This window comes from Rhipicephalus sanguineus, chromosome 5 (assembly GCF_013339695.2).
Source record: "Rhipicephalus sanguineus isolate Rsan-2018 chromosome 5, BIME_Rsan_1.4, whole genome shotgun sequence".
NCBI classification, from domain to species: Eukaryota; Metazoa; Arthropoda; class Arachnida; order Ixodida; family Ixodidae; genus Rhipicephalus; species Rhipicephalus sanguineus.
Window position 1 is genome coordinate 88,283,726 of NC_051180.1, and position 12,170 is coordinate 88,295,895.

The 12,170-nt window shown below is 46.4% G+C and overlaps 1 protein-coding gene across 1 annotated transcript in view; it reads right to left on the minus strand.

Moving 5' to 3' along the window:
- Nucleotides 1–12,170, minus strand: part of LOC119394808 (metalloproteinase-like) — a 51,048-nt gene that overhangs the window by 11,873 nt on the left and 27,005 nt on the right. Inside the window, exons 6-8 of the mRNA XM_037662112.2 lie at nt 8,233–8,345; nt 3,839–3,916; nt 1,408–1,544 (exon numbers count right to left, since the gene is read on the minus strand). Coding sequence (XP_037518040.1) covers nt 1,408–1,544; nt 3,839–3,916; nt 8,233–8,345 — 328 coding nt within the window. The remainder of the gene's footprint in view (nt 1–1,407; nt 1,545–3,838; nt 3,917–8,232; nt 8,346–12,170) is intronic.

The following is a 12,170-nucleotide window of genomic DNA, read 5'->3' on the forward strand; positions in this document are numbered from 1 at the left end:
TACGGCAGTTCGAGGTGCACACCTAACATTACCAAACCGACTCGCTGTTTTCAAGCACGCGCGATACACGGTGCGATGGGCTCCGCTCGACGACGACGACCGCGCAAGCCGACCGGAAGTGGCGCCACAGACCACGTGGTTGCGCCGAGACGCCAGAGAGAAAAAAATGAAGAAAAAAAAATGCCGCCGGCGCTGACGTAACCCTTCGGCGCCTCCTCGCACCTCCGCCCTCCCTCCCTTCACGCCCCGCGCAGCTTTCCGCGCGCTCGCGGCGTTGAGTTGAGGGAGAAAGCTGCGGAACGTGATCTCTATAATTTGGTAACACCACTTAGACTTGACGGATTCGAAAACTTTTTGCGGCATATGACTCGTGAAGAGTCATACGTCAATAATGAGACTATTCCAATATAACTAAGAAAGGTGTTGCAGGGCGCCTTTAATGGGCATGTGCCACTGTGCAGCTACCTGAGAACGAGTACAAAAAGAGAAAGAAAAAAAGAAAGGAAGAAAGAGAGAAACAAATAGAGAGACGGAAACAAAGAGAAAGGAAAAAATTATTGCCGAAAAAAAATTCTTCACGAAGCGGGATTCGAACACACGTACCCTCGATCCGAAGGCCAGCGTCCTAACCACTCGGCTATCCAGGCACGCTAGCCTTGTACAGTATAGTGTATCAAGGGGGAGAAGGGAAGTGAGCGTGAGGAGGAGCGATGTGATGCTCAGGAGAAGGGAAAGGAGGAGGGGAGAGAGAGTAAAGCGTAGCACTGAAAGAGTGAGAAAGAGAGAAATAGAGAGAAAGAAATGCAGAAAGGCAGATCAATGAAAGAGAGAGAAATAGAGAGAGAGAAAATAAGATTGAAAGAAAGAGGAAGCAAGCATCGTGTCGTCTAGCGACCAGATACCGCTTCCACTTGGCCAAGCCGCGCATGCGCAGTAACTAAGCCACGCCCACCGACAGCGACATCACGCGCAACCTCCACTCTATAGTGCATAGCCTGGCTACGTACTCGCGAGGAGGAAGCCGCGCATCTCGAAGCTAGACGTGTCGGTCGACGGGGAGTACGAGCGACGACGACTCCATGCTTCGCTGTGCCAAGCTTTGCGCGACTTAGTGCAAACTGCCCGCAATTCTTGCTTTCAATACAATATAACTGGTCGTTGCTTAGCTATCTTTCGAAGTATCGCTGACAACACCCCACAACTTCGCCAACTTGATTATCGGCAAACCGGAACGCCGGCTGTCGCTTGAACTTCGTGTATAATCGCGAAATTGTTTCCACAGAATTTCCTTTCTTATCGAGACGTATGAATCACGCCCCCCCCCCCCCCCGCCCCAACCTGGTAGTCTTCTTACGAATTATAAGTAATCCCAGTAATAATTATTGAAACAAGTTGTCAATCTCTTACCCTGTGAGAAGAATGACGGCGTCGTCGTTACGAAAGATTTGGTCTTTTTCTACGTATGTATTCAGATCTGCCAGCGTGTTGCTAAGCATGACCGACTGATCACCATTAGCTTTCTTTATGAATGGCTCTTTCTTTGACTGCAATGAAGATTATCGAAACGTCTTTTTTTACTTGTCATTAATGTAGTTCGTTAAAAATGCCTACGAAAACATAAATTGTGTAATATACATAAAATGGTGACGGCTGCTACACTAGCTATAGTGCCAACTTTTGAGAAATTTTATCTCGAAGGGCGCCAATTTCAGCAGACTACCACACATTATATTAACGCAACAGGCAATGCACGTTCACAAAGAATAACCAAGAACGCAGTTAAATACAGGGTTTAATGGATGGGTTTTCATGCTTGTCAGCTCAGGGAGATTCTTGCGCGGCATGTTGCAATGACGCAATTATGTCACCAATATTTTACCAAGATTTTCTTCGCTGTCAACCTATGTCGCCTCTTCGCTCATGTGTAGCAAATTTTTACTTGGTAGCGACCAATCGTAGTGAAATTATGGCAGAGCTCGAACAAGTCTGCAACTTTCCTTCTTGTCATTGAGTGTTTTGCACAGCACTTTTCCTAAGTGTTGTTTATATGTCACAACGAAGTTACACAGCGGCACGATGAGACTAATTGTGCATGAATGTTTTCACTATTTTAGTAATTCAATATGCCGCGTGTCACGCGTGGGAAAAAGTAAAAATTCGGCGCCAGAAAGGAAGCAAGAAATGAAATTTTTGTGTAAATTAAATTTATTAGAGTGAGAAGACAACTGATTATTCTTTCGTGCACGACATTCATCGTTGTGTGGCTTCCACAGCCTTACCATTCAGCAGTCCTAATTTAGCGCAAGCTTGACAAAGGCCGCCGGACCGAGACTTCGGTTTTCGTCTTTGTCCCTTCAGGAGCCAATCGGCAGCAGCGCAACTTGTGCTCCCCTCGTCTTTGGAATGGCCTCAAAAGGAATGAGTAACCATTCTGGCAACTCACTGGGATGACACGATGATGGTATCGTTGAAGGAATTGAGTCGGCTGACATGCATGTTCTCGTAACTGCGACGCCGCACATTGTCAGGTGGCGTCAGTGTCTCAACCACGTAGTTTGCGAGAGTACAGTCAACAGTGTGGTAGGGTCCACGGAATTGAGCCACAAGCTTAGTTGAGAGACCGGGCACATGTGGTGGAATAAAAAATCGAGCAAGGGTCCTCTCATTTGCTCTCTTCGTCATTACAATATAATCAAATTCAGATAATCACTACACAATCTTCTTCGTTGCCTTTTCGGCGACCTCCAATGCCCTCTTTGTCTATACAACGCATACTAGTACACTGTTTGGTTAATCATGCAATGAAAAAATCGAAGATGTGCAGTTTTATGGTGTGTAGGCGAAGTTCTAAATAATGCGGACAAGTCTGGGGACCGATCTTCGTTTAGGTCATCTCTTGCCGTCCTACTGTATGTTTCAAACATCATTAGTGTGTAAAATTCTAAAATTTACAACGAAGCCACGACGAAGCCAGTCATGCCAAGTGGGACTAACAAGATAATTGGGCCCTCTGGAGTGCTTTAGCGTACACCTAACTCAAAGAAATAACACAAAATCACACTCCCTTATGCGTTCGCCTAATACGGCTCGAAGGCGAAAGACTGCTCCTGCTTCTCGCTTGATTGTATTGATCCCTCCCCCGCCTCCGCGAAAGCTTCCTGCACCTAGCTTTGAACTGCTACCGGGAACGGAGGCATTCAAAGCTTTCTACACCCCACATAGCATTGAACTGCCTCCGGGATCCGCCGACCTTTGACCGACCAACGATGTCGTGTGATGATGTCATCATGTGACGCCATGCCACCGTGACTTCAGGATGACGTCAAAAATTGCTGGGATCTGTGACGTCATGACGGACGCCAAGTAATGACGTCATGATGTGGCGTCGTCGCTCGAAAACGGTCACGTGGGTTTTGGGACGGAGCCTTGAAAGACCTTGCGGGACCGTCGCGAAGCATTGTGGCCTCGTAAAGTCTCGCGCAAGTCTCGCGGACGAGAGCGCAAACATGGCCCCTTAAGGCTTTCGCCTTAATATATGGATGTTCTCGCTTCTCAAACACATAAAAATTTGGCCGTTCTGACCAGGAATCAGCACACACCGCGGGGCTTAGTGACACAACATCGCACTATAGGAGGTCCTATAGTGCTGGATCTGCAGTAACCAGTTATAGAAAATTTAAATTCCTTGACATAAATGCATCCTGACACTTCGGTAATATTTTTTTTATAAATACATGTAACGAGACCAAGATTTCCTTGTAGCTGCATATGCATTGCAAAAAGGCGTTGTGAAAGTTCTTTTTCTATAGAGCCTAGCATATTCTACCGTTTCACTTACCGTAAAAATCACAATTCCCGTTATAAGAAGCTGGAATTGTAATATATAGTCGTGAAATGTGCGGAACTTCAAATTCGTCTGAAAATAAACGAACAAAGAAACAATTTTTTAGAACGACGCGTACTTTCGCTCTAAATGCTCGAACCGTGGCCATAGCGCCCTCGAGGATGGTGAAATCGCGTTAACGTGTGATGTTATCAAAATAAAAAGAAGGGAGGAAAACCCGATAGCGCGCAAAAGATCATGTTCACTCAACCGTGTACGCCCACGGATTAAATGCGCCAATGCCTTTCCGAATTGCATATTCTGGACGTCCCCAGTAGCTCTGCGGAGTCCGGATGCAGGCTTCTAGCCATTTCCCAGGCAAGATGCGTCCCCAGTGCGACTGCGGACGTCCTTTTAAAACACTCCATAGTGTCCCCATCGAAACTACCTCTACATATCCAGTAGTTACTTGCACAAGCAGTTCTCTGCCCAAACACCCAGTAAAACCAACCACAATACCTGATTACCCAAGTGAAAGAAATGCAGCTCGCATCCCCCAGACTCCGTTCATCAAAAGCACGATTCATTCAGTAAGGAAATCCTCGCTATGGTTATTACAGCAGAGCTGTAATGGTCGAGGTTTGCCGTGTGTCATAGATAGAAAATTGTCATTATCATGAACCGGTACGTGCTCAATCGCGTCCCCACGTTCCGAAGGCGAGCGTCGTAACCACTAGGCTATCCAGGCATGCTAGCAGAGCATAGCATAGCATAGCATATCAAGGGGGCGGGAAAGGCATGTGAGAGTGAGGAGAACAGATAGGAAGGTGAGGAGGAGGGGAGAACGAGTACATAGAGAGAAAGAGATAGAAAGAGAGGAAAAGATAGAAAGAGAAGGAAATAGAGAGAATAGGAGACAGAAAGAAACAGACATACGAAAAAAAGACAGAAATAAAAGACAGCAAGCATAGCCATGTATAGCATAGAATAGCAAGGGGTGGGGAAAAGAGAGATGTGAAAGGGCAAAAAGCCAACCAAGCCAGGACCAGCTAGGTGCCCAGCAGCTCTGCTGTGACCCAGCCTTGCGCGACTTAATGCAAGCTGTGCAAATTCTTTTTCGGGATTTCTGCTCTGGAGCCCATGCGTGCTATCTCGCCAGTAAAGTGCAATTCACTATTGCACTATTCTAAGGATGAGCCCATTGTTGCCGGCGCGTCGATTCTGCAGGCAGTGTCCCAGCAAAAGAAACCAATCCTGGAGAGAGTATCATATATTTTACATAACATGCTGTTACATGACATGGACAGCCATAAGAGATTGGTTCTGACTAAATGTTTCAATTTATTTCCTATAGCAAGTATTTTGCACATTATTGTCATCGTCCGCTTTACTAGTGCATCTGTTTTGTCGCCTGCTCCTCCTTTCTTCATGTGGCAATCACAATCATTTTCTTGGCATTAGGCAAAAACCTTCTTTCAAACTTAAATCAAGCTATGCCCACCGCAAATGTCATGGGTAAGTATGAGAAAGATATCTATCTGTTCTCTATCTAGCGGAAACGACGCCACAAAGGAAGCTATCTTAATTTTAATTCTTATCGTCGTGTCTCCCAAAAGTCTTCCGTCGTCGTGTACTTAGGGTCTCCTTAAACAACAGATCAAGAAAAATTGCTTCCGCTAGAAAAAGGGGGAAGAATATTTCCACGACAAGATAGCGCAGCTTTCCACGAAACGCAATGCTTCTCAAAAACTATGATATATATAGCCCGTAGACATACTGGTATGTTATGAAACACTTAATACACACTAATGGTGAGGTATCTTTAACAACGTTAGAGTGTCCATTTTAATGCCATCCTTAAATAATTGTTTTTCGCCATGAATTTTTATTACATCGTGCACATAAGTGTCCAATATTTGTAGAAACATTCTGGAAAGCTTTACTTTCATTAAACAATATGCATTGCTTTCACTTTCAACACAGACAGAAGCAGGTGCTATTAAATGTGTTTATGAAATTTAAGTTGAACATAAGAAATAGACGTAGAAAATTTCACTAAGATGGCGGTGCAGCAGATGGTGGCGGATCCCTTCATCACATTAATCCGTATAACGTGAAAGTGAAACGTCTGTTCACAGAAGTAGTTTATTGTGCATTGATATATGAGAGCTTGTACAGTGTCTGTGGGTGTTTGGCAGCTACATCACCATTTGACGTGGATGCACCCACGTGTACGCTTAGGGACACATCTCCATGCCAACGACTAGAGCCTATGATCATGATTTAACCCTTGTGGTAGCTGAAGTTGTTAAAATATACCAGGACACAGAATATGGTGAATCCCGCGTATAAATGGCATCAAGCACATAATAAACACAGGCACTCGATATGCACTCCTTCAAAGAGTCGCCGATTAAGGAGAGAAACGGAAACGTGTGCGTTCCCCAGTAATAAGGGGACCTACGCATGTGCTCATGCATACGCTTTCACACTGCGCTTCAGGAACGCGGGAGGTAGAGGGTCGTAGCTTGAGCCGCGAACGCGCGAAGGCGTTTCGCTTCCCGCTGGCGTGTGTCTCGCTCTACCGAGGTGCAACATTCAGCTGTCGAAGCCGTTGGCTTTCTGCGGTGCTTATTGCGGCAGTTTTATTAGTTGGTGCCATCGCACTCGAAGCAGTAGGCGGTGGAGAGCACCGTTGGCGCATGTAGGAGCTGCACTACTCTGGCGATGAGCCGTCACACGCTCACACGACGCGAAAGGCAAAGCACCCAACTGCGTCTAGGGCGCCTCCTCGATGCCAGCGCGGCCAACGTTCCTTCGCTGGCATCAAGGCGCCCTATAACTGCGTCGTCCCCGAACCGCTCCCCATCGGCGCTCGTTAGTGTCATCACGCAGTACTTCACTCCACCGCTCCCAGAGGGCGACACCGCCCCGCCAACCAAGAGCACTGTGCGAGAGAGTGTGTGAGAGATATAAGGTGGGTTTGTGGAGCCTCGTAAATGTGCATCGGTAGCGCTGTGGGTAAAGCGCCTGGCACCTATCATCGCGGGCCGAGAGGTGGTGGATTTGATTCGCAGGTGATTCGCGTCAATAGAACTTTTTCTTCTAATTTTTATTTGTCATCAGTTAGCGTGCACTTTACCAACGTCATATGCATGACGGAAATACGTAAATAAAGTCTTGGTGGACTGAGGCATAAAACACTCACATGTCATTGTAATAGACAAAGAAAGCCTACGTGTCTTGTGAAAGGTCTGTTTAGACATTAAATGGACCTCTCATTACGATCGCTTCGTGTCTTGAAACGGCTTGCCAACTGGTATGTCTTCCAGCACGTACACAACCGAAATAATGTTTTTTTTTTTCGTAATCTTCCTATAACTACACCACGGTGTTAACTACACTTAACGTAGCCACACAAAGTACCACTAGGACACCTGCTTCAACGAGCTAAAGGTACTACGTCCGTCGTATTCCATCATATAAACGACGACTTTGCTGTAGGCATAGAGAGAAAGTTAGAGAAACGAAGCGGCAAGGCAGGGAGTTTTAACCAAGTTTTGGCGGCTCGATTGGCTTCCCTATACGTGGGGTGGGGGAAAGGGGCAGTAATAGATAAGATACAGAAGAAAGAACACGAGTAAGAAGAAGAAGAAATGGACAGTAATACGCTGTCACCTAGAGAGAAGTCTAGTGCCACCGTTCATTTAAGTTTTCTCACCAGTATCGTATCATCAATAAAATGACTGTATATGCGTTTGCAAGACTTATGTTGACTGAAGCTAAGCGAATCATGACCTAGAAATCGTGGATATGACCGTATAAACAGGGTTTTCCAAATGACGTATTTTATACACCCGTTTTACACCTTACAATAAAGTTTACTAATCTTAATGCATACTCAAGCGGCGAAAAGAGTAGACACACAACTATCTGTAGCAGAACAAGTACAAACTTCTCATGTGTCCAACAAGTAATAAGCCAGCCCTTCCTGTTTAGGTGTCATTTAATTGTACGTCCAAGGCAAAACCTTAATAAATCAATGAAACGCTATTTTGTGAAAGACTAAGAAATTTTTCACTTTGCGTGCTGTTTTAGGACAAAGTGAAATGTATTGAAAAACGGAACGCCGCTAGCCAGGCGCGCTTTCAAAGGGTTCTAGCTCTCTGAGAACAATATCAATACGAAGTTACCATGTATCCCTGCGTTCTCGTGCGCACAAGAGCATCCGGCTTCAGATTATTTTATAGGTAATTATGAAGAACTATACAGCTGTAGCCGGGCTGGTCTTTTAGTAAACAGTGTTGCGCTTCATTTTACTACCTTAGGGTATTTTTAGCATAACTGTTTATCTAGTGCACATTTTTGCGACTCAGTCTATCACTATAATAAAGTAACTATTGACTCACAAATGCTACCAGGACGGCCAAGTACTTCACAAGCTTCCGCTTGTCGCGCCCAAATGATTGAAAATATTTGGAGTCCACAGCTATACGGGTCTCGCAGGTGGCTTTCAGGGGGTCTGCAAATAAAAATTTTATTTTCAAAATTACATTATGTTGACCCTGTAAATAGTTTCTTCCAGCAAATAATAATTTACAGACTACGGTGTTGCACGAGGCGCAATTCTGGAAATCACAATAGGCTTCCTGAAGAAAGGACACATATATCAGTGGACCGCCAATGGGCTGCGTGGACACAAATTACCATTTCAACACAATAGCGCTAACGAGCCCATGTCGTAGAAAATGCGGTGTCAGCGTCGGGGGCTTCAATCGTCAGCCAAAAATTGGTGTTGTCCGCGCGCAAAAAATCCCGGTGTTTACAAATTATAAAAATCAGGGTTCAAGCCAGAATTGAACCCGGGCCCTCTGCGCGGCAGTTACATGTTCTACCACAGAGCTGCGCCAATGCTTGAAACTGCTTTAACAAAATTCTCTAGGCAGGCGTCATGTCTAGCGCGGAGACAGGTTAACAGGCGTAAAATTTCGCGGTAGAAGCGTACAATCGCACCAGGCGTCACATCACGTGAATTGCGTAAAGAGTGGGGGTTTTAAAGCCGTTGACCCATTACAAATGGCTTAGCCATAATTAATAATCATCACCAGCCACATCATCAACAAAATGTACAGCTGATTACGTACGCCTATTGCCTTACAGACGCGTAGTTGGCATTAAACTGGTGAATTATGGCGTAGTGGCTAATCCGCAACTATACTTGCAGCAGGCATCCTAACACAGTTTATAACGGCTGATGTCACGCGCACAGGCGTCCCTTTCCTGATGGCATGGTTTAGGCGTTCACCAAGAAGGGAAGCACGTGATCCGAAATGAGCCCGAAGCGATCTGGTGTTCCACTCTTAAAGGCCAACTCCGGCGATTTTTCGAGGTCGATGGATCTCAATGAAATTCGCTGGGTACGTTCATTTGCACGTTTCCGTCGTTTATGCCAAATTACAGGCTTGAGACATGCGCGCAGATTGTTTGCAAATGAATTTTAAAGATTGTCTGCAAACGCCCTCCTGGCTTCCCACAATTATTGGCAACATTGCGTCTGTGACGTCAGTATTGGGAAGGCGGCGGAAGTGACGCAGCCGAGGGCACCGCTAACTTCGGCGCTTCGGCCGCTACAGCGAGCGTCTGCTGTGCACAAGGCGACAGACAGCGTTGGTTTGGCCGGCGCTTCCCTGGTCGTCCCGGCTGCCACAGTTTTCATACTCGGTGCCAGCGTGACTGGCATGCCTTGTACGACTTCCGGTTTGTTCGTAACAACGTCTACGTCAAACGTAGACAGTACACTCGGTTGGGTTTCGGTTTCGGTGTTGCGCTTTTTTGCTTATTTAAAATTATTCTCCAATTTGCCGAGTATTTCTGCTATCGGGCCCGTAACAGGAGCGTCTCAGGAACATAAAAGCACCATTACTTTGACATGGCCAAAAAATCGCCGGAGTTGGCCTTTAAGGGGACCCTGAAACGGTTTTTTCAGGTTTTGTCAGCGTTCAGGCAAGAGCATCCCCAAATCATTCACACCAGAAATTAAGCGACGCACCGTGTACTCAGGCCGCTACGGACAAATTTTATCTATACCCTCCTCCTCACCACTGCTTTGCACCCTCAACTCACTGACACGCTGGCATCGCCGGCGATCGCAGCGCTCTCATGTGCGCACTCGACGGTTTGACCTTCGCCCAGTCATGGCCTCCGATATTACGCGCCGACAGGTTGCGTGAAATCTCGGAGGCCCAGTGTACCCGGCAGCACGCCATCTGGCAACAAAGACGAAGCTCGCGGAGTGGTTGATATCTGCTCCGACAGGTGCCGTCACACTACCAGCCCATCTTATTACATTCTCCTGTACGACGACAACCAGCAAAAGCATGTGGACAAACAAAAGCAATTCGATAACAATCACCGATAAGCGTAAACTCGGACAATGTGGTTGTGTCTTCAGGGGTGAAGTTAGAGCCGCAGACACGTGGATCGTGGCATTGAACGGATAACGAGAGCGCGACGCTTATTGCAGCGACGAGCTGAAGGGATTCCGCTCGCCAGATGCCTCACAAACATTGCGCGATGTCGCAGCTTTACAAGTCACCAATTGCTAGATATGTGGTACACAACACGGCTAGGGCAATTCATTGTGTTCAAGAAAAGAAACCTCGAAATAAACACTGTCACTCAGCTCACGTGAACACGGAGCACGCTGTAACAGAGGCAGAGGACGCTCGCTGCCCACAGGAGGTTCAGTGACGAGGACTGGACATATCCAATCAGATCAGCCACCTGCGTGACGTCGCGCTTCCAAGACGACCCGCACTGGAAGTGGGCGGTTTGAAAACGCGTTTGGCTGAGCCGCTGTGATCGGTGACGATTCGCAGCTTTAAAGCCTTGTAAGAAATTACAAAGTTTACGTACAGAGCTCAAATCGGTCTGTAAATGGTCCTTAGGACTTGCTCTACCCGCCCAATGTGTTCGTACAAAATCGTCAAAATCGTTTCAGGGTCCCTTTAAATGCTAAGCTTAAGCGTCCTCCAATTTTTTTTTTTTTGGAAGGCTGGCAGTAAATTTGACATATAACTTGAGATAATTAATCAATCTCATTTTTATGATAACTTTTATATGTTACCAATATGAAGTACATTCTCCCATCCCATGGAGGCACGCTGTCGTGCTTTCTCGAAAATCCGTGTTTAAAAACTACTAACAGCAAGTTTAACGCTTTTTTCGTTCAATCTAAAGCGCTGTTGACTTTCTTGCGGGCCACAAGCCTGAACGAAACTTTGTAAACTTGTGTGGATGTATGTGTAATGCGTTTATCAATGTATATATCATGATATCCTTAACCCCCGTTTGTTCCCTGACCCACTCTGCTCTCTTCCTGTCTCTTAAGGTTACACCTATCATTTTCCTTTCCATCGCTCGCTGCGTCGTCCTCAATTTAAGTTGAACCCTCTTTGTAAGTCTCCAGGTTTCGGTACTTACCTACGGAGCAGAAACCTGGAGACTTACAAAGAGGGTTCAACTTAAATTGAGGACGACGCAGCGAGCGATGGAAAGGAAAATGATAGGTGTAACCTTAAGAGACAGGAAGAGAGCAGAGTGGGTCAGGGAACAAACGGGGGTTAAGGATATCATAGTTGAAATTAAGAAGAAGAAATGGATATGGGCCGGCCACGTAGCACGTCGGCAGGATAACCGGTGGTCATTAAGGGTAACTGACTGGATTCCAAGAGAGGGCAAACGCGTGAGGGTGTCAAAGATTTACTCTCCGATTGGAGGGGGTGGGCGGACAACGGACCCACCCCACGTGAAGTGCGTGGTTCGAAAGTGACCGGCGATAGGTCCACGCCTGATCGGACGTGGGGCCAGGGGCAAGAGTCGGGAGACCGCGCATACACTACACAGTACACTTTAATACGATACCATCAGAGTACGCTAGGTAACAAAATAATACACACTGAGCTCGAAAGAACAAAACAAAGAGAAATACGCGCGACAATAGATAAATGAACACTACGCTAATATGTACACACTAACAACAACCCTCGATGGATAACCACACTGAACTCAAAAGAACAAAACAAAGAGAAATACGCGCGACAATAGATAAATGAAAACTACGCTAACATGTACACACTAAAAACAACACTCGATGGATAAACACACTCGGGATGGCACCCGATTACGAAAAGTCCCGGCGAGAGAGAGGAGAGCCGCCGAACATGGCGCTTATCTGAGTGGTGTAGGGGTCAGGTCGAAGGTCCGAGCTGGTGGCTTCCGGGCTGCTGCTCCGCTGTCTACCGCTGGCCGAAGTTGGGCAAGAACACCAGTTCTACGCCACCGCCGA